Source organism: Dufourea novaeangliae, unplaced genomic scaffold (assembly GCF_001272555.1).
Source record: "Dufourea novaeangliae isolate 0120121106 unplaced genomic scaffold, ASM127255v1 scaffold439, whole genome shotgun sequence".
Lineage (NCBI taxonomy): Eukaryota > Metazoa > Arthropoda > Insecta > Hymenoptera > Halictidae > Dufourea > Dufourea novaeangliae.
This window is the reverse complement of record NW_015374327.1, coordinates 516,472-539,069: the sequence shown is the minus strand read 5'-3', so window position 1 is coordinate 539,069 and position 22,598 is coordinate 516,472. Positions and strand designations below refer to the sequence as shown.

At 42.0% G+C, this 22,598-nt stretch overlaps 3 protein-coding genes across 3 annotated transcripts in view; 2 read left to right on the top strand and 1 right to left on the bottom strand.

Annotated features, from left to right (window-relative positions):
- The first annotated feature begins 1,328 nt into the window (after nucleotides 1-1,328).
- On the top strand, nucleotides 1,329-3,438 carry LOC107192950 (peptidyl-prolyl cis-trans isomerase-like 4). The gene is made up of 4 exons (XM_015582315.1): nucleotides 1,329-1,535; nucleotides 1,627-2,117; nucleotides 2,196-2,437; nucleotides 2,514-3,438. Exons 1-4 carry the CDS (start codon nucleotides 1,466-1,468, stop codon nucleotides 3,292-3,294), a joined length of 1,584 nt encoding a protein of 527 aa, XP_015437801.1. The 5' UTR covers nucleotides 1,329-1,465; the 3' UTR covers nucleotides 3,295-3,438.
- A 3,398-nt stretch (nucleotides 3,439-6,836) lies between these two features.
- LOC107192951 overlaps nucleotides 6,837-22,598 on the bottom strand; it is a 20,016-nt gene continuing 4,254 nt past the window's right edge. The window contains exons 2-4 of the mRNA XM_015582316.1: nucleotides 9,714-9,892; nucleotides 9,038-9,260; nucleotides 6,837-7,054 (exon numbers count right to left, since the gene is read on the bottom strand). Of these exons, the coding sequence (XP_015437802.1) occupies nucleotides 6,993-7,054; nucleotides 9,038-9,260; nucleotides 9,714-9,872 (444 nt within the window). The 5' untranslated portion in view covers nucleotides 9,873-9,892 and the 3' untranslated portion in view covers nucleotides 6,837-6,992. The remainder of the gene's footprint in view (nucleotides 7,055-9,037; nucleotides 9,261-9,713; nucleotides 9,893-22,598) is intronic.
- Nucleotides 21,125-22,598, top strand: part of LOC107192884 (DNA ligase 3) — a 21,988-nt gene continuing 20,514 nt past the window's right edge. Inside the window, exon 1 of the mRNA XM_015582233.1 lies at nucleotides 21,125-21,440. Within this exon, the coding sequence (XP_015437719.1) occupies nucleotides 21,125-21,440 (316 nt within the window). The remainder of the gene's footprint in view (nucleotides 21,441-22,598) is intronic.

The following is a 22,598-nucleotide window of genomic DNA, read 5'->3' as shown; positions in this document are numbered from 1 at the left end:
ATTAAATGCGATTTTAACAGTGTTCTGATTGTTTATTCTTATTATCAATGACAGTGGATTAATCTACGTTCTTTTAGCTTCGATATGAATGCTTGATCAAGACGTAACTTGTCCATAGAACGTTGGAAGAGCTATTTAAAGTGAACTAAACGGGGTACACATCGCGAGATAGAGTGTCAACCGTTGTAAACAATTGAGATTTTAACAATGTTCTTGTAATTACTGGTTCCCATCTGCTAGAGAGTACTAATCTGCGTTCTTTAAACTTCCAATGTAATCCATGACGAGGAAAACGGATGCTTGTTTAGCAGTGTAAATCCGATCGAAAAATGTGACAATTACATAACCACTAAACAGGTAACACTTTTCTTCGTCATGCATTACATTCGAAGTTTAAAGAATGTAGATTAGTACCTTATAACGGCTGATTCGTCTTGACCAAGCACTCAACTTGTAGCTGAAAGAACGTAGATTAATCTTCAGTCAGTGGCAATGACAATAAACGACCAGAACACTATTAAAATGGCACTTTATTTGCAACGGTTGACACTGTATCTCTTCATGCGTACCCCGGTTAGTTCACTTTGGACAGCTCGTACATCGTTATACGGACAGCTTTCCTTTAGCTGAGCACTCAGTTTGTAGCTGAAAGTACGTAGATTAATCCACTGTTGTTGAAAATAACAATAAACAACCAGAACACTGTTAAAATCGCATTTAATCGCATCGGTCGAAACAATAGTGGTATTCCGCAATTAAATGCGATTTTGACAGTGTTCTGATTGTTTATTGATATTATCAATGCCTGTAGATTTATCTACGTTCTTTTAGCTTCAAACTGAATGCTTGATCAAGACGTAACTTGTCCATAGAACGTTGGAAGAGCTATTTAAAGTGAACTAAACGGGGTACACATCGCGAGATGGAGTGTTAACCGTTGTAAACAATTGAGATTTTAACAATGTTCTTGTAGTTACTGGTTCCCGACTGCTAGAGAGTGCTAATCTACGTTCTTTCAACTTCGTATCTAAAGCGTGACGAGGAAAAATGATGCTCGTTCAGCCGTATAAATGCGATCCAAACCTGTTACAATTGCATATACCACTAAACAGGGAACATTTTTCTTCGTGGCGCTGATAGCGTGGGGTCACAGAACCCCTACATTTGGCGCCAGCGGCCCCGTGTGTAGGGTCGCGGGGTCACAGAACCCCCACACGTGGCGGCAGTGACTCCGCGTAATGAGTTCGTGGGGTCACAGCACCCCCACACGTAGCGCCAGAGACCCCGTGTGGTGAGAGCGTATAAAATGAAACTTCACAAGAGTATAGGCTGCTGATTGCAGGATTTAGGTAGCGAGGTATAACAATTGTTTTGGTTACTATTATTGTATGAGATCTTAGTGTGTAGATAACAAAAATAATTAGGAATTTAGTACTTACGCGTGGGACAAAGCAATTATGATAGTATGGCTGTCGTAATAGAAACCACAATAGGAGATTTTACCGTTGACTTATACACCGCTGAACGACCGCAAAGTGAGTGGAGAGTTCATAACTTGGAGGTTATGATTTCTCTTGCTCTCATAATACGTAGAGTAGTAATGTTAATCTAATTAATGTTTTGCAGCGTCTCGCAATTTTCTGAAGTTATGCAAATTAAAGTATTACAACTGGAACTTATTCCATTCCGTTCAGAACAATTTTATTGCTCAAACTGGAGATCCTACTGGTACTGGGAAAGGAGGGGAAAGTGTTTACGGAATCGTGTTAGGCGAAAAAGCACGATATTATGAGGGAGAGCAGATGCCAAAGATAAAACACGACAGAACTGGTTTACTCTCTATGGTTAATTGCGGTAATAACATGCTGGGCTCTCAGTTTTTTGTTACCCTTGCTCCTGAACTTCACTCCCTCGATGGAAAACACTGTGTGTTTGGCGAGATTACAGAGGGTTTAGAAATTATTTTTAAATTCAATGAAACAATCTGCGATGGAGATCACAGACCTTATCAGGATATACGTATTTCTCACACTGTCATTCTGGAAGATCCTTTCGAGGATCCCAAGGGTTTTATGGTTCCTGATCAGAGCCCACCACCTACAAGAGAATGTCTTATGGTATAGTCTCGTTGGTTTAGTGTTTTTTATCGGTGACAAAGCTTTGTTCCTTGTACTATCCTATAATTATGGTTACAGAGCGACAGAATTGGAGCAGATGAAGTGATAGATGACACAGCCGGCATGACAGCCGAAGAAATTATGGAGGTGCAGAAGGAGAAGGAGGCAAAGGCAAGAGCAACGATATTAGAAATAGTGGGCGATATTCCCGATGCTGAGATGGCGCCTCCAGAAAATGTTCTCTTTGTTTGTAAATTAAATCCTATAACGAACGACGACGATCTTGAAATTATTTTCAGTCGATTTGGAAAAATTGTTGGGTATGACTCAGAAAATCCTACATCTATTAATACGCGTTTCTGATGTTTCTTGCACGAACTTCTTCTTTTCTTTTAGATGCGAGGTTATCAGGGATCGACAGTCCGGTGATTCTTTACAGTATGCGTTCATAGAGTTTGCGGATCGGAAAAGTTGCGAGGAGGCTTATTTCAAGATGGACAACGTGTTGATCGACGATCGTCGCATACACGTGGACTTTTCGCAGTCCGTAGCCAAAATGAGATGGAGGGGCAAAGGTAAGGGGATACAGTATTTCGAAGACAAGAACAACGAAGCAGGGAATCATGGTCGCAAGAAAGCTGGGTCTAAGAATAAAAAGAGGGATGAGACAAACGATGACGTTAGGTATGGAAAAGAGACCGACAGGAGGTACAACGAAGAAGCGCTGCAGCATCGAAAACATGAGCGGAGGAAAGAATTCGAGAAAGAAGACTCGGAATACTTTCGGAACGTGGGAAAGTACTCGGAGAAAGAAAAATATAGAGAAGGAAGGTACCGTGACGATTCTTGCGAGGGGTACGAACACGATGTAAGACGAAAGAAAGAGAGAAAGCGTCGAAGTAGAGATCGAAGTAGTGATCGAAGTAGAGAAAAGCACAGAGATAGAAGCAGGGACAGAGATCGAAGTAAAAAGGAAAGTCATAAGGAACACAGATCCAATAAAAAACACTACGAAGAGAAAAAAAGGAGGGACAGGGAAAGCTCTAGTTCCAACAGCGACAGTTCGAGACATGGAAGACACGAAGAGCGGCATTCAAATCATAAAAAGAAACGGAACCGAGATCGGTCCGCGGAAAAATACGGGAAGGCAGAGAAGCACAAGCAAAAAAGGAAGTGATGTAAATAGTATTCTTTATATCCATGATCCCGAGATGTATCAGAGAGATGCAGAAAACCACCGCGCGGCAAATATGTATATTTTGTGAAATAATGGATCTAGCAATCGATGCGCCATTTTTTAAAATATACGCTTGTCTTTTCAAGGGAATAAAGCTACTACTTAATTTATACTTGCAGTTAATCATGAATTGTCTTGTCGCCATTTAACTGGAGTTAACTTTCATCGAAGACGAAAACTGCGTTACCCATAGAAGGCACGCGTACTCCGTTTTAATCGGTGAAAGATTATTGCAGTGACTGAAGATGTCGCCATATATTCTACTCCGAAATGATTCGTAACGTTTTTTTACCGTACTTTTTACAAATTGTATTTATACGTTTTTCAAATTTTGTGCACTGTGACATGACGTCGAATCCGTGACGATAGCTAACACTTCAATAAAAGGTGAGTGTATCACCGTAAGTTCATTCAGAGTGTTCGAAGAATAATTTGAGGTTATGGTAAACGCATGCACATCGAATCGAATTACCGTTTTTCGCTCGTAATCATCTCCTAAAAGAGCTTCGTAATTTCATGAATAAATCTTTCGAGTTAGCGAGCAACAACTGAAAAAATTATGTAATTTTTTTGTCACGATAACAGTAATCTAACTGTGTATTTGTATCCGGTCACGTGATCGAGCACGTGTACACTACGCGCACGTTTTCATTCGTATTATGGGAATTAACTGTTCTCTCGTTATTTCCGTTAAAACGTAGATACAATTAAATATTATAGTTATCAAAGAATTGCCCTTTTTTGCACCGACTTCGTCCAAGGGAAGAAGATAAGGAAGTAGAGCCGCCGCCTGCCGACACTTCCGAGGCTCGATATAGGTCCAGTTCTCTCTCTGTGAGAACTTCTCACGTCCGTTTATTTATTTCGATATTAACAATGATTCTTTATGTATATACTTTAGGTTTCAATGGAATCACGTATATGCTTACATGTTTTATTGTTGCTATCGTTGCGTTACATTATCGTCGCGAATCGTGGCTGGTCCCTCGACGTTTCCACCACGATTCCACGCCGAGGGTGAAGAGCATTGTCTCGTTTTTCGGTTCGACTCAACTAGTGGTTCAGGTCACGTATTTTCAGGCTTGTTATAATACAGCGTAATGCCGGTTTTTCGCGTGGAAGCGAATCACGTCGCGACAGGGGTATGACGTACAATGTATACTTAAGTGACAAACAGCGGTGAATAAAGTATCGGTGGAAGAGGGATCGATAATGATACTGTCCGATCGCGTACGAGGCTCGTAATCGGCCAACGTGCGCTCTCCTCGCGGGTAAAACGTACGGGATTTCGGTCGATCACCAAGGGGACGATAATGAGTTTCGGTGGATACGGTACTAAATAAATAAGGGCGCGTAAAAAGACTATGTAAAACGCATTACACGTTTCTTCTCGCGAAACGATTATAAATAATTGATCGAAGGGTGCAGGCAGCCTCTCTTTTCCTGTCTCTCTCGTCTATCGAGCTACCGCGTACTTGAAGATGACGATATAGCGAGGCAGTAAACCGAACTGGGGACCATGAACAGAGAGGTTAATAAAATGGCGGCTACGTTTTCGCCGGTTCCATTAAAGACAACGTTCTCCATACTGGTAACGCTGAACACTGTCCTAGAACAGCCAACCCTAATCAAGCCATGCCGACAAAAGAATCGTATCTTTATGGCCTCGTTGAGTTTACTACCACAATTATGCCGATACCTCCAAGTACACAATCGCGTCTCGGGTTCGTCCGTACACGTATTTCCCAGAAACATTCTAACCTAAGAATAATAGTTTTTCTAAATGATAATAATAACACTTTTATTAGATTCACATCAGCACAGGAACCATGCAATGGTCTCTGTTGAGTTGCTGTTATGATTTTCCCGCTGACACGAATGCAACGAGGACCGAGATGGTTCCAAGATGCATGCATCGCGAGGTGTCGTTTCGCTGTAAAAGAATTAATCGCTGTTAACGTTTTTCCCGGACATTGCAATGAACCGGTCTCTGTTACTTTGTTCCTGTTATTCGTGATCGTTCTGAATTCAAAAGACAGTCTCGAGAATATCGCAGCCTCGGCACGTGCACCCTTCTCACTTAAAGCTAACGAATAAATACCTATTCGCCATTACGATTCTTCATCAAATGGCACGTCGAGGACACTTCACTCTCCAGAAAATCAGTGCTCTTTCTCTTTTCCCCTACGTTTGGTTTGTTTGTTTTTTTTTGTTCATGTTTTTTCTATATCTTTCGGAGAGATTCGTGAATAGTCCCGGGTCGGGAAGATCGATCGATCAATGTTGTCCTACGGTTACTCTCGTCCGATCGATGCGCGCAACGGACGAGGCGAAATCGACGTTTCGGTAGCGAATGCAGTGTCCTCGATCCCCGGTCAAATCATATTATACTGCAGAATACTAGGAAGCGAAATACGCGCGCGCGCACTTGTTCTCTCGTTCTCCTTGACGTTCCGATTAGAGATAGGCAAACTTTCGTTCGAATAATGCATAAACGTTGTCGAATCGACAACTTCCGATTCGTTCACCGCGATCTACTATTTCGTTACGAAATTAACGTTTCAGGATGAGTCGTAACGTTCTTGTCCGGCTCACACGCCGTCGCACATTATCAAACGGTTACTTACGTCACTTATGTAATGTTACGCTGATAATGTTTTTCGTTATTTTATCTCGACGGGCGTTAAGATCAACGGGAATAACGTTCCGAATGGTCGTTCAGCCATTTCTTTTACATCCGACGGCTACGACTCACCCCACTCACGGAACTTCCGATATAATACATGAATAAAAGATGAAAATATATTTATCCTTTGCTCTCGGTACACGAAACACGTTTTTATCCGGATAAAAAAAAAAAAGGAAAGAATCGACATTTTTGCCCATCTCAAACGCTCGGTCTCGACGATCGAGGGGAGGAGAAGAAATCGTGTCCGAGCCAGTCGGATCGTGTCCCTTCGTTCCCGTTTCTCGTCCGACCGAGTAGCTTACAGAAACGACACTGAACGGATTCGGCCGTGACAGCATTATATACATTTCCGTTGAGATTTAGTCCACGGTGGCTCTGTCAACGGGAGCCGAAATATCCCAAAGAGAAGGTCACGCGACGAAGGAACCGGCCGGGACTCAGGAGAACCTAACCTCAACTCTGCTCTCGAGAGACGACTATCCCACCCAAGATGGCGGCGATCCCGGCTCGCATAGTCGTTTCGTCGTCGAATACTTCGCGGAATTTCGACTCGAATACCGGTCAGCAGGATTCGAATATACTATTCTGTTGCTCGATGGAATCTCTGGACACTCGCGACGCGGATATACAGAGTCGAATACGTCCAGCGTCGACGGGAAAACCGGGCCAGCAGCAGAGACTGATATACATTATACATATATGTATATCCGATTTTCCCGCGCTGACAGCGCCGCGTCGCGACGCCCTCTACCGATTGCTCGCGGTCCTTCACCGGTCGTTCCTTTTTCCCGTGGGCTTTCACGCGCGAATTTCGCTTGGTTGTTGTGTTATCGTTGTGTTCCTCTCGAGGGCAGAGGGTGCACATCACGCCGGGACGAGGCTCCAGAATTTTTCGCACACGTGGCCGCCGTCGTCCGCGGCGAACGATCTTGGTTACGCTCGGTTCGGTTTACTTGTGCAGCTGCCGTTTGCGTCCCATGTTGCAGATCTTGAAGTGGCACAGGGTCATATCTGTCAACGGGAAGACGAAATCTGCGGCTCATTTCAATGGTTTGGGGGGGGGGGGGGGGGGGCATGGTGGGTTTTCAATGGAGTAGGAGTGGAGTTTATAGGCCGGGATTCATAGTCACTACTTTATCTTAACCGCTTGCCTTACGATATATTCGAAGATTGCTCTCTACTTAATCGTTAATAATTTTTCAGATACAAAAGGAATTTTATTATTATGGCAAGTGTAACATTTATTCTAAATTTTAAATGTTAATACTAGTATTTCACTTATGTTTATTAAGAGCAGTTCGAAATCGCCATCACGTATGTGACTCGATGTTATAAGGCAAGGGGTTAAGAATAAGCAACGACTATGAATCCCGCCCATAGTCTGACGTCGATCTTTCGATGGCGGATCGAGGCCTGTGGCTTGTTTTCCAATCGAAATAACCATCGTTGTTGGGTCTGACGTCACGAGCATCAAAAGTCAATTGGCGGAATCGATTGGTTTATCGTACTCCGCCGCGACTAGCTCGCTCGTTTCCCCGAAACGAATCGCGCCTTTCCAGAACCAGACGGATCTGGAAAAGATTAACGCGTCACGAACGTACTATACGAATTCCGTTAGGCCAACGATACGCAGGGGTTGTTTCCGTTGCACGGGAAAAGTTTTCCGATAGCGATGGGCACCATCGACTAAAAACTATCGACTGAATAGTCATTAGTCGATAGTTTAATTTAGTCGATGGCGCCAATCACTATTTTCCGACCGTTTCGAGGGAACTCGTGGGGTTGGGGGCAGGGTCCACATAGCAGAAGGTCGATTAAGACGCGGCGCGACTTGGGATTCCGTGTTTTCCGGCCAGGAAGAAAATGGCCGTTGCCAAGCGAGGCACGTTCGTGACCGAGAGTATTTCCCGTCTTAATAGAAGAATGGACGAGTCACAGCGGGAACGATCCGGGGGCCAAGTAGCCCTCGAAAGTTTGCGGAACGCGAGCGGGATTTCTATCCACGGAATCGTTGGGATTGACTTTAGGCTCTCGATGCACAAACGAGATGTGTCAAGCAATTATTTAGCTCCTAGTTCATTCGATACACGAATTGTCTACGTTATGTGTTGGACGATCAATTTAGGTGGTCGATGACTAACCTATTCACGTTGATTCACTCTATGAGTAACTGCAACCACGCTGTTCTGTTCTAAAAAATTTATTCACTCTTATTTTGCTAAAATTCTGAACTCCTAGTTACTCATCCTGTAGTAAGGTCCACAAGAATTTTCTCCCTGCCACAGAATGATAGTATTAGGTCTACCGGAAAGTTCTGTCCGATAATGTCATCTCAAGTTTCAATATGCCTGAACGTGTTCGTGTGAAACATATATGGATGTCTCAATTTCTCCACTGTACAGGGTGATTAAACGATGGAAATTATATTGTTCAGTGAATATCAATAAATGTATTGAAAATATATTATTTTCTTTTAATTAAAAAACGGACAGAACTTTCTACCAGATCTAGTTTAGCTTACAATTAGACTCTTACAGCACTCTGTTACGTTTAATGGAATGAACCTTTTCAAGATTTACCAAAAGTGTCAACACTCGTAATCCAACACATGATCGAGCAATTCCACGATTTCGTCTACCTCGTCGTTGCTTCCATTTTCGAGGATGATTCTAGTGGGAGTCTAGATTTAAGTGGACACGCAGCTTCACTCTCGAGAATAAATACACCTGTTTCTGAAGTCTGACCGCGTGGCGACGTGGGCGGATTAATCCGACCCGCGAATCCTCCAATAGGAGGATGCAGTTATGCCTGCAGGGTGTCCTCGAAAATTCTTCCGAACTGATCTCCTCTTTAAGAGTGGAAAAGTTGCCACACTTTTATACGCTTTCTGCGTTTCGAAACTGGAAGTGGACGCATGAATTGGAGGAGGATATGAATTCTGGACGCACGAAAGTGGAGGGAAGAATTTGAGAAAGGAACTTAGAGGCTACTCACAGCTCAGGGCGGTGCGTTTCCCGGAACGCTGCGCCTGACTAACGACCGCGTTCGGTGTCGGAAGCTCCTCCGCTGAGTAGTCGCTCGGTTGAGCTCTCGCTTTGTCCTTCGCCCTGGCTTCCAGCACCGACTGGATCATCACTTGCATGTCGACTAGCTCCTTTTCCCGTTCCTCTATGTTCTTCTTCTCCTCGTTTACCCGTTTCAGCTTGTCCAGCAGAATCTGTGAACCGAATTCGTCGCGAATGAATGACCTAACCTCCAATTCTCAGAGCTACCATTGGGAAATTGGGTTAAGCTAGTGATGGCGATACGTTTGAATTGTGTCGATAATTGGTATCGATGCGTATCGATATTCAGAGTATCGATGCACTAGTATATCCGGAATGAAATGTCGATATTATTGGTATCGATACTTGCAATGAGAAGAAGTCGATCAATCGCAAACTTTACGGGATGGTCTCGATTGGTCCATTCTCCTTACGACCTGTTACTTTTACGGCGACTGTAATGATCGTATCGAAGTTTCGATACTTATAGGTTAAGTATCGATACTACAATATATCGTCGTATGAAATATCGACATTTGAATTGATAAAAGCAACGATATTCGAAATATCGTTACTGTATCGCCCGTCACCGATTCCAGCGTATTTCAAAGCGAGAGTTTACTCACGAGATCCTCGGGGTTGTTGATGAACGCGTCCCTGTAGACCAACTCCGGCGGTATTCGGATCGGATCCCCAACGACGCGTACGTTGTCGTTGGCGAGGCAGAACAACAACAGTGCCAGCAGACACAAGCCCGTCCGTTTCGCGCTGGACCTTCCCGTCATTCCCTCGATCCTCTTTGTCGCTGTGAAGAAAATCGTGACACGTTACATTCACGATTCAATGATCCTATGTGTCGATCACAGATCGACGAAATGCAACGATAACACCGAATCGCTGTTATAGTACAGTAAATCATCGATGAGTGCTCGAAGATTCCACGGCACTGACAAAATTCGTTTTCTGCCCGAAGCCCAAGCCTCGGTAACAAAGTACATATGTGCTTTAAGCCGGATTGACTCCGGATTCATCAATCACACGTAATATAATGATACGTCTAATAATATAATATAAATTCAAATTGATTTTTTCCCTCCCCAATAGTGGAGATAACGCCTGGACAATAATCGTGTAGGACAAGCCAGACGATAATCGAGAGGAGTCTGTAGAACAGAAAAACGGAAATTTCTTCACAGTTTGCTACCCGTCCATAAATCGTTCCATACCACCGTACGGCGAGCACACGTCAGAAATCGTGTAGTGGGAAGGGGGAGAGGTGGGGAAAATTATACGAGAGAATTTTGGCCGAAAAAACAAAAACTCGGAATACACGATGATCGACGGCGTCTCGAGGATGTAAGTCTTGGACTCGATCAGGGGTGATAAAAACCACGCAGAAGGCGAGAAATGGGTTAAAAGTCTAGCAGGGGTTGCAGAGAGAGAGGGTTGCCGGCTGATACACCTCGATCCGCGTGGGTGTTTATTCCCGTAGCCGAATGAGCCATCAAACGTCGATTTATCTCGAGGATCGATCGTTCGCGCGCCGCACCGCTGTTTCTTTTTTCTTTTTTTCCTCCTCTCGGTTTCCCGGCGAACCGTGAATATCGTCGCCGTTCGAACTACCCTCGATATTCCCCTCGACAATCGGTCGTTATCACGCCTCTCCTATCCTTAACGCTCCGACGATCCGCGCCACCTCGTTTCGCCGTCGCCGAGAGTCCGAATGGGGCTGCTCTCTCTTTCCTCCCACCGTTTCGAACTAATTTCCTCGTTTGCCTGCTTTCTTCTCCGACGGAACCAACAGCTTCGGGATGATCTATTGGGAAAGTGAGAATTTCTATACGCGAACTAGTGAAAGAAAAATGAAACTACTGAGAGTAGGTCGAGTATCTGTATGGTCAACAAGGTTTGAATAGATAGTTGAGAATAACCAGTATTTTTATATTTTTATAATTATTTTAAACAGTTATAGAAATATACACCATGGAGTTTTCTCGTAGAAAAAATTAAAGTTAATTACGTTGCTGGATGTATGGCTGCAACAGCCGTGCCTGTAAAAATGATACTGTTCGCTTTTACCATTTTTCTCGGCCAAAAGGAAACTTGGTGAAATTGTAAAATAAATTAAACGAAGAAAAAATTATTGACCGCTTCAGGGCTTGGGTGAAAGTTTTAAAAATGGACAAGAATGGATCGTTGTCGATGATAGTATGCTCGTTACACTTTAAAAAAACACGGTTTTATCCCAATAAGTAAAAATATAAAAATTTATGATTTTTAGGAAGTCGTGTCGGAAATTTTTTAAATTACCCTAGGAACCCTTCTCGAGATAGCGATTGACGATTGATGCGCCGATGGTGCGTGTAAAATTATATTCGTGAATAAATTATTATTCGCTGGTTCCTTGGAATAAATGCATATTTGAATAAATTTTTATTCCAATACAATTTCAGTCCAATATTTATTCGAATACAATTGCATCCGAATTTTTATTCCAATCCAATTTCATTCGAATATTTATTCGAATATAATTGCATTCGAATTTTTATTCGAATAACGTCCACCTCTGATACAGAGTTGGACGATCGTGTCCTCATTGAGCAAACACTCGGAGCGTGGTGTCTTCTTCCGTTTGAGGACTCTCGAGCCTCACAAGCAGAACCACCACGTCTGGTTCCGTGGTGGTATGAAGTGTCGTCACTTTGACTTTCCACTTGTTGCGTGTTCACGGAATCTCGGTGGCTTGGGTCGCCTTTGTGCGTCGATCCGTAAGTCAGGACCTTTCTTAATTGATCCAAGCAGTTGGTACCCCCTTTGTACTTGGATATATGCGTTCGCCAGCTCGCTGGGAACCGGAAAGAGCCAAGAACCGCGACTTGGGGACTCGTGGAACGTTCTCGATGTTAATAATTCAAAGCATAATTCGAATGTGTTTTCCCCACTCGCATTCCCTCTCGCTGCGTAATGTTGTTTAAACGTACAATATCCATTCGTGGAATTCTCCGGTATTAACCTCGCTTATTAATCCTTTGCACTCGACTGTCCCCTTCTGAACGGACCAAATGTATGGAAAATTAGTAAATTCCGAGTGCAAAAGGGTTAAGGCCCCTTTGTCGGGAGAATCCGGCATCGGGAACCGTACGAATTACACGGATATATTAAGATACAAGTCTCATTCCAGACTCCATTTCCGATTAATTAAATATTTTATCACCGTACGCGAATTTAATTGTTCTCACGACGGAACAGATTTATTTCAACGTCTCTGGAAATGTATTTACTCCGGTTCCCTTAAACTTCCAACTGAATTTATAATTACTAAAAAATTACGGGAGTCCCCTTGACACACTATATTTATTTATTTATTCAATTCCCAGGAAAATAAGCCTTTTGCTATACACGTAAAAAAAAAAACACAAAAAATGCAAAATTACAAAATTCTTCAGCGAAGACGAAACAAAAGAAATGAAAATGAGAGTAGTTAACTGTATATTTGACCGTCTGTAGAATTTTTACATTATGTACAGCGGATCTTCTTATCGTTCCAGACCACGTATTACATCAGTTCGTGTCGCGTTCCGCAGAGATCAATCTCGAAAGATTCGTAAGGGAACGTACAAGACTGCCAAGAGAAACAGAGACGGATATGGAAAGAGAGCGAAATTGTCGCGTGATTGGTCCACGAACGGGACGCACCCGATATAACAGCTCGACTTCGACTTCGATCCCTGTTTGCGATCTCGCCTAATCTTATCCCAGTCTGCTCTTATCGTCTCGAAGGGATAATCCTCGATGACCCAAGAGCTTTCTGTTCGCTCGGATTCATTCAGCTGAGCAATTTATCTGGCGACCCGGGTTGCTTGGACAGATAACATCGAAAGAGGAGGGGGATCGGAGAGGAGAGGGAAGAGCAATTACACTTTACATAATTTCGGTTCTCGCCCACGAAAATTCAACCGCTTGTAATTTCCCAAGCTCGTTTTTTTTTGTGCTTTTTTTTTTCAATTTTCTTCTTTTCTGTTTCACGTAACTTGGGCCAGAGTTGGGCAGAATTTTATTCGAATAATAGACAGTGAAAAACAGCAGTATCTAAGGGTGTCCGTTCTCAGCTTTAAGGGGCTGTGCTACTGTGACGGGTTTATAATAAGGCAATTTTCGGGAATTTTTTAAAGAAAAATTATTTAACTTATCAATTTGAATAATATGTATATTTACTAAATAATATTTGTAAAGTATGCTATATTTTTATAAAGCAAAAATAATGTATTTTCCAAAAGTTACAGTTCGTTTGTGAAAGCGTCTTAATGAATTTTCTTTGTGGTTGTGTGAAATAAAAAAAAACATATATTTTCTTAATTTGTATCTGTGTGGCTATAGCTCGTGCCAGAATAATTTAAAAAATTTGAGAAATAAACAGAATGGCGCCATCCCAAACAAAGGGTTTAATATATTCGTATGAAAATGGCTGGTTTTTTAACCCGCAAATTTGTAATTATTAATGTATCGAAAACAGATATGCCAAGTATTATTTTGATAAAATAATACTTCTTTATAAATGAATCGAGATTTGTCGAACAATTATTTAATTTCATTAACTGTTCTTACGATTAACCTTCGCGGTTCGATCGTTAACCTAGTCGTTCGAAATTTTTCTTCGAGAAACTTTCACGTGGCTAGGCTAGTTAGAGATATACATTGCCAGGTTCCCATTGGCCGAGCGTTTTGTCATTTTCCGCGTCCACGAATCGGCGGAACAATGAGGCCTCTAGTACGCCGTTCGTTCGGCCATTTATCGAGGAAAATTGCGGCCTGTTAATGCGCGATCGTCCGAGTTCGCTTCGTCTTTTTTTTTTTTTTTCTTTTTATCCAGGACTCGATCGACCGTGTTCATCGCCGAATTCCGCCCACGATCGCGCCGACCCCATCCCCGTTTCGTTTTCTCATCACCGATTTCCTGCATCCAACGAGTCGATTTCGCGACGATTTCTTATTCATTCCCGGTTCATGGCCAGGGATCCCTACAGCCTGACAGAAAAATTACGTCGATCCCCCCCCCCCCAGTTTAGGCGGTAAACAAAACGATTAACTACCGATCAAGATGGGAATTGACGCGTGACGTTTAATTGGACCCCACACACGTCGACGACGTTCCGTTAATTTGTGAAACGGAGACAATAGACGATTAACGATTCCGATTCTTCGGCACGGGAAGCGAAGAAATAACAGCTGTTGGAAGTGGACGACACTTTCAGTGTGAAGAATCGTTATTACTGGGTTGACGGTATGCAACGTGTCTCGTAAATCGGTAATTTTTTTCACACAATAAATTACCTTATTTATTTTTTTTAAACGTGAATTCGCATACATATACACTTGAATATATACCTGACATTTCGTACACACGATTCATCCTTCGAACCCACATAAAACAAACATTTACTTCCAGGTCAAAATGACCTTGCATCCGCCGGCCACGTCAGTCCCGGAACATTCCGTCTTCCGACGGTCAAAAAAAACGTCAATTGAACAAAGAAATATTTACGAACGATTCGTCAGAATTCGTACGAACTGTTACCAACGTAATATATAAAAGAATGAAGTGTTACATCTAAAAAATTGAAAAACAAAAAAAATATATAAAACAACGACGTGATACATCTTAAGAATTTAAAAGAAAAAACAATATATAAAAGAATTATGTGTTACATCTCAAGAATTGAAAAAAAAAACAAAAAAATATATAAAAGAATGACGTGTTACATCTCAAGAATTTAAAAAAAAAAAAAAAAAACACTGATTCCTCCTACCTTGGCTCGATATCACAAGATGTCCCCGTTCCTCGGCCGAAGAGAATCACTTTGTCGTGTATGTCTGCACGATCGAAGGGAGAAATATCTGGCCAGTCGAACCGCGACGTCGCGAAAGAGAAAAAACGACGTCGAAACGGGCACACGCGCGCGCGTTGGCGAACTTTTTGCCGCGGGACCGTGCGTGCTCGAAGAATGAGCGGAGAGGGCTGTTGCACCCTCTATTATACCCCGAGGAGAATCTTCCACCACCCGTCGTCTCACCTATAGCCGCGCCTCCTACCCACCTGTAGGTCCGAGACCCAGCACACGAGGGGTATATAGGTATACTAGACACGTATGTATACATATACGACGCCTACGCGCAACGGAACGTTCGCCCGTTTGTTTATCGTAATTCCAGCGGTTACTGCACACATCCTTTTGTTCCCTACTGACGATTATCGACGAAATTCCTTCGTGCCGACATAACTTACTACAGTAGAACTCCGCGTATCTGAACTTCATTTATTTCATTGAAATTTCAGCGAGTACCCTGATCAACGGAACGTTGTGGAGCGTCACTCCACAGTTATGTGAACGTCTTTAGAATGCGTCTACGCCTACGCTCGGTATATGCATCTCGTTGATCAGGTAACGAATTTTCTGCATTCTAAATAATTAATATATCAATTGTTTTCGAAACATGGCATTCAAAATTAATACTTCTTGTCGATGTGTGATTGAATCCACTTATTTGAACGGCATGATTATATGAACTGTCTGTCCCCAGAGGAGTTCAGATCGGGGACTTCTACCGAAACGTAAAATACCGGTATTATATCGGTATCGGTATAACTTTGATAGCATAATACCGGTATCAAATCGTAATCCTATACGTATAAGCCCTACCCTTATAGAAACCGAAAAAGTACCGGTATTTATTTCTGTTTTCGGTAATATATCGGTATCGGTATAGCTTTGATAGCACAATACCGGTATCAACAATCATACCGGTTTAAGTTCCTGGTTCAAATACGTGTTCGAGTTCTACTGTACCATTCAAAAAACACGCTTCCCTCCCCCTCCCGTCGAAAGACTGTCGAGACGAAATCGTGAGATCTAGTCCGTGATTCAAGACTGGAAACATCTATAGATAGATCGTGCGTACCTTTATACGTACAAGATATAAAATTCCGATCGGATTTTTTCGGTATATCTCCGGTTACACGTAAACCGGTATGGTTCGTCACGGCTGGCATGAGCCGGTTAAATAATCGATTTTTCGCTGGTTCTGGACTCGCGGTGGCCACCGAGCGAAAGAAAACAATCAGAGTTTAACCGCGGCGATGAAAGTTCTTCCTCCTCCCCCCACTGTGATCGTAAAAATCCGTGGCCGTTCGTTAATTTACGCGCGCCTCTGCCAGTGAAACAGCTGCTTACGTTGCCTTTCGAAACTTCGCGTTGATACACTACGTTTTATTCTACTGTTGCGAACTTTTTTATTTGCCTTCTTCGTTTTATTTTTATTTTTTTTATTGTCACCCAGTTGTCAGTGGTGGCGAGAGATCGATCTTTGAACAGGATTTCGACGACGATTAACCACGGAAGAGACACGACGATTCGAAAGAAATGTATACTTCGGTATCGGGGCCATGGTCGAGGGGGAAAAAAAAAAGGGAAAGAAAATTGATGGACACGGTTCGTTAGGCGATACGAGATGGAAATGTCCGCTTCTTGATTTATTCACGATTCCCGATTCCTATCGGCGTTTACGAACAATACCTGCCCAGTTCGGTTCATCTCTCTCTTTCTCTGTCTCTCCCAATTTTAGATTCGCATTCTACCATTTTTCCGCGTGAAATCGCTCGAGCTCCGTTCATCCCTTTCTTTCGTACCGTGTTTTTCGTTTACTTTGGTCGACGGTAACGAGGCAATGTCGGACAAGGGCTTCGAAAATGCGAAAAATGTTAGGGAGTTCGTCTCGACAAATGGGTGTTCGAATCCACTGCACGAGTATACAAGCGTATAGAAGCGAGTGTTAGATGATTCCTTATGAAAAAATAAGAACAAAATATGGAATAAAATTTTGTCCTTTAAGACTTAGTTTTCGAGAAAATCGACTTCGAAAATTAATCTGAAACACGTGTATTCATCGTAGTGTAAGTAGAAACGGAATGCAACGAACAGACATGCTAGCCCAGTCCTATTCAATTGCCCCTGGATCTAGTAGATTTTCAAAGTCGATTGTTTCTCGAAAATTAATCCTTAAATAACCAAATTTTCTTCTATATTTTCTTCTTATTTTTGCATACGGAATAACCTCGTACCTGGTTGTTCATATTATTTAGCCAAACCTTGTACACACTCGACAGATCTGCGCGAGTAAGTAGTCGAGGAACGTCAGTGGTCAGACAAATCGAATTCAGCGCACTGAAGTGGGAACAGACATTCTTGAACCTTACGATGCTCGATACTCCAGCTAGGACTCTTAGAAAATTTCTATTATTTCGCACTCTCTGCACACACACACACACACACACACGCACACACGACTAATATTACTGTAAACAATTGTGTCGACCGGATTTACAAGTTCCTTTGTTAGTACATTTGACTTTTTTGTTTTGAAACTCACCACATTTACACTAGAACTACAAAACCCGTTAAAATGACGGAATGCAGATTTCTTATTCTACTGTTACGGAAGTTACAATGGTAATTTTAGCGGAATTTATGTTGACTTTTAATTTACTATGAATTTTATGTTATACTATATTATATTATATATTATGTATATTACGATATTGTAAAATTTAATTTAGTGTACATTTAAGGCTGGTATAGATGTATGGAGAAATAATCTAGAGTGACTCACGCATTAGTTTATAAACTTTCTAAGTTACAATTAAGTGTACAGATTTTTCTGCAATCTCGATTTATTTGCAGACACGATTTTTAGTTTTATCATGCTTTCGTGATAAATTCTTTCAATTTTGAAAGAGGATTTCGTTACGTAATCCGGTGAGATAAATGTGATAGCTTTCTATGAACAAATTTATGAGTCACTGTGTTCCTGTATTCTTATGTATTTATCAGTTTTATACAGCTGGTACCCGAAAATCTCGTGGAAAGATAAGAAAAGAATATATGTAGAATGAAATTCATTCGTTGAAAACATATTTGAAAATATTCTGGATACGCGTGCAATCATGTCGAATAGGGGAATTCGTGTCAAAAAGTAAATATGGTTCAGGTGATCCAATTTATCGAATCCTGAAATCAGTCAATAAATTCACAGATCTGATTGACTTTTTCAGTGGGTCTATTGAATACTTTAAGACATCCCTGCATAGAGCACTAAGGACTGTTTAATCTTCCCTAGTAGCACAAAATTATTGAAAAAAAATTTTTTTATAACCACATTTTTTACTATCAAATAAATATTCAATCCAAATATTGTATACATATGCAGGAAATATAAAATAAATGTTTCCAATATTAAATACATATTCATTTTATATTGGGAAAAAAATCTTTGTCGTGATATGAAATACACATTGTATATTTAATTTAAAAAAGAGATTGAATCAATATTTTGTGCTACTAGGGTTAGTTAATATTTTATTAAAAATTTCCTATCGCGACTAATTCCATACTGTATAATATATTGATGTAACTGTTTCTAATCTTATTTTCGTTAAATGTTATGTATGTATACCGGGTTTATACCCGTTAAATAACTAAATAAATAACTAAACGTGTGTCGAACGGTTTCGAATTAGATCGACACGGCCTTCTGCCATTGTTTGCCGACGCTCGGTTGCGCGTCGACGTCGAACGGTCGACCAATCGCCGCGTTAATTGAAAATAACAGCCCCCTCGTCTCCTTATCGCGGCCTGCTCAATTAACGGCTGCCTCTTATCGCCGCGGTTCTCTTCTCTCGCCGCGACGCACACGCCCGGCAAAATGGCGGCATCGCGATTCCGCGTCTTTTTCCACGATTAACATTCTAAATCGATTTAAATCAATCGAAAACGTACAATTCAACCCTATTTCTTATTCTTTAATCGTCCGATGGACCGTGTCAGCTTTTAATTCGACGAATTTATTACGATGTTCAACTCTCTTTCTCTGTTTGTCTTCCTCATAGAACTCGCTAGAATGTTGCGACGATAAATTCCTCCGATTATCTCGGCTCGAGAGTGTTGTTCTTGTTGCAACAAGTGGAATTATACGCGAAGCCCCCCCCCCCCCCCCTCCCTCCTGATATCCACTAGAGGGTTCCTCGTGTGTTCGCTTAGCCTCGTTGCAACCGTGGCTGGTTTAACAGCCGGCAATTGTAGCTAATAGAAATTTCATTGATCCAAGTAGAATCGAGCTGAAGAGTAAAAGAAGGGGTACAAGAAGAGGAAAATATATGCGGACGATAAACAGAGACTTGGGAGAACCAGCGTGGAAGCTAGACATTTCGAGCGGATGGGAAGTCCGCCTGACCATTTCGTGACTCGAACTACTAGCCGCGTGAACGAGCACCTGTACTCCTGAACGCGCAGTCTTCTTGAATAATTTAGGTGCTACGGACGCGTGTATGCGTTCAATGACATCGTAATGGATCATTGGCAAGCGTATACAGCCACTCACAAAATTTGTCCACAGAAGTCTGTCATAGTTATCTCGCCAGATTGCGTAACAAACTACGAATCTTACTTCAAAATATACATATATACTAAAAATCTATCTTAAAAATAGATTAAAAAACGAAGCCTCAGATTACATTGTTGTTAAGGAAAAACTTGTTCCAATTCACCCCCCGAGTGCCCCATTTCCTGGGTCGGAGGACATTTTTGTTACACCATGTATATCATCTTTATTGATGATATACATACTGTTGCGTCCACAATCGTCGTTTAGTTTCAGGAGTATTTAGCGCTAAAAGGGTTAACGGTTCCGAGGGATTAGACCCATTCGACTTTGTCTTGTCGTTCTGGGCTATTCTGGATTTTGGACACGTGACGGTACGCCGAGATCGATACTTTTTTCACCGGAAGAAGAACTCCTCGGTACGATCGAGAGGGTGTTTTACCCCTGTTCGTCTCGTTTGCGAATTCGTTGTGCGGCCGCTAGAGCTAAGCCTCGAAACGCAACTCGACGGTCTTGTTCCCCTTCGTTTTCACCCTTTTTCGAGGGTTGGATTACAGGCCCTACACGTAGCAGTGGTCTTCGAACAACCCTCCCCTCTCAGTTCCCTCGACAAGGTTTGTTTTTCATTTCGAACGGATCAACCTTTCGAGCGTGGTTCCCCGTTTCCCTCTCGATACACATTATCCCTCGTGTGCTCTTGGTCTCCCTGGGAGGGAGGAATAGGTGCTTAAATACGTAGATTCTGAATACGTTTCGAAGAGGTCTGAATATTTAGTAATACTATTACTACTACTACTAATAATAATAATAATAATTTATAAACGGGGTAAAACCTTTGGTACACACGAAAGAAAAGTAGTGGCAGATAACAAAATTAGATACAAAGAAACAAATAAAATATATACAAGTAAGTAAAAGAAAAATAATAATAAGAAAAATGTAAAAGAACATAATACAAATAGTAAATTCAGAGTAGAGACGGTATAAAATATGGATAAGAGTCTTTAATAATTTATCCATTAAAAATAGGCTAAATACAGTTACTCGAATACTTTCCGGCGATCTTTAACCTTTGACCCTAATATACTTAAATCTTGCCGCGATTTTACAATTGATTTTATATCTCGATAATATGCTGGAAATCTAGTACTAAACCGCAAGTTAATATCATTTTTACACTTTTCATAAACCACATCTGAGAAAACGTCTTTCTCTTGTACCCGTCACGCTAGTCTAACCCCGTAAGTGGAAACAGACAGCGTTGGGTAGACGTTATTCACCCGAGGGGACCGGCGATGCGATTCCGAATGAATTTTCAAGTTGGATATCGCTCGTTCCAACGAATCGTACGGGGCAAAAACCGTCATTTTGCATATTCTATTTGTTTTTTCTTCCTCCCGAAAAATTATCGTCCGCCTTACGGTTGCGATATACGAATCACACGGCCCATTCTGTATAATTTAACGTTCATCGCCTCGTTTTTTTTTTTTTCTTTCGTCACAAACATGTAACCTCGCGTCTAAATTGGAATTTTTTTTTTCTAAAGAAATCGGTAAATAATTTATCAGGTCAAGGCCGTACGAGAACGTCTGGAGTCCTCCGAAAGATGTCCGACGAGGAGAAGGAGGAGGAACAACCGTTCGCCGTTGAAACGGCGAAGACTGGCCGTGCAAAATGCAAGAAATGCAAGTGTCCGATCGAGAAGGACACGGTGAGGATCGCGAAGCTGATGGCGAATCCGTTCAGCGAGGGTAAAATGAAGGCCTGGCACCATGTCACCTGTCTGTTCGAGGTTTTCGCGAAACAGAGGGCCACTACCAAACGAATAGACGATCCAGAGGTGGACATTAATGGATGGACAGATCTCTGCGACGAGGACAAACGGACGATCCTGCTGAAGATCGAGGAATTCGAGAATTCGGGTACGGTAACAACGATTGGGTCCCTTCTTAAATTTCCTCTAACGATTTTTTCCTTTACACGTGTTTCTCGACGCTCGCATCTTAACGATTCTTTCCCTTGCACATGCTTTTCTCGACGCTCGATCTTAACGATTCTTTCTCTTGCATAAGTTTTTTGTGGTGGCTCGATCTCTACCGATTCTTTCCCTTGTATAAGTTTTTCTTCGACGTTCGATCTTAACGATTCTGTCCCTTGCATACGTGTTTTTGCGAAGGCTCGATCTTAACGATTCTTTTCCTTTACATACTTTTTTCTAGGCTCGATCTCTAACGATTTTTACCTTTATACATATTTCTCTGACGTGTTCTCCATCTACACAAGATCCGATCGTCGGTCGATTTCCGTACGAATGATCGTAGGATCCAGTATGTGACTCGTGGAGCCGTTTGATTCCGCCCTTTCGCGTTTAAGGTCGATGATAAAGGCCTTACGCGTCGCGTGTGTGCTCCCGCGAGAGCGAGATAAACAAATTCGAGTGATTTCCGAGACCGGGCAGGCAGACGAGCTTATCGCTCGTTCGCGTACGAGCCAAGACGTTTTAATTGCCGTTCAATTGAATCGGGGAACGTACAAATTGTATCCCATAAATCATCTTTCGCGGTATTATCGCCTATTAGAGGCGCCGAGATCGGCGGTGCTCCGTTCTCGTTGCCGTTCGATGATTTACTACGTACCGCGCGACGTCTACGCGCGATTATTATTATTACGGGGGCCGTTCGAAAGATTATCGGGGATCGAGGGTCCAGGATAATACCTTCCTAACGCGATCGACGTGTTGCGCTAATTGCGCAACCTTCTCCGTGTCTGACGAGCCACTCGATCGGCTTCGATCGTTCGAATAAATTATAATCGGGCCACCGAGAGCGTATATGGCACGGAATCTATCGATGAGTTTCAACTATTTTCGTAAGCTTTCGAGTGGTTCGATGTACAGTGACAGTCAAAAGTGAGTATACACTTGGAAAGTATGGGATTCATACAGATTTATTTCTCTCAATTTATGAATTCAATTAAATTAAATTAAATTTGGAATTGCAACATTTCGCATATATGTTATATTATATTGAGATCTGATGACTGTGCAGGATGATTTAACCGATTCAAACTGTTTCCTAGCA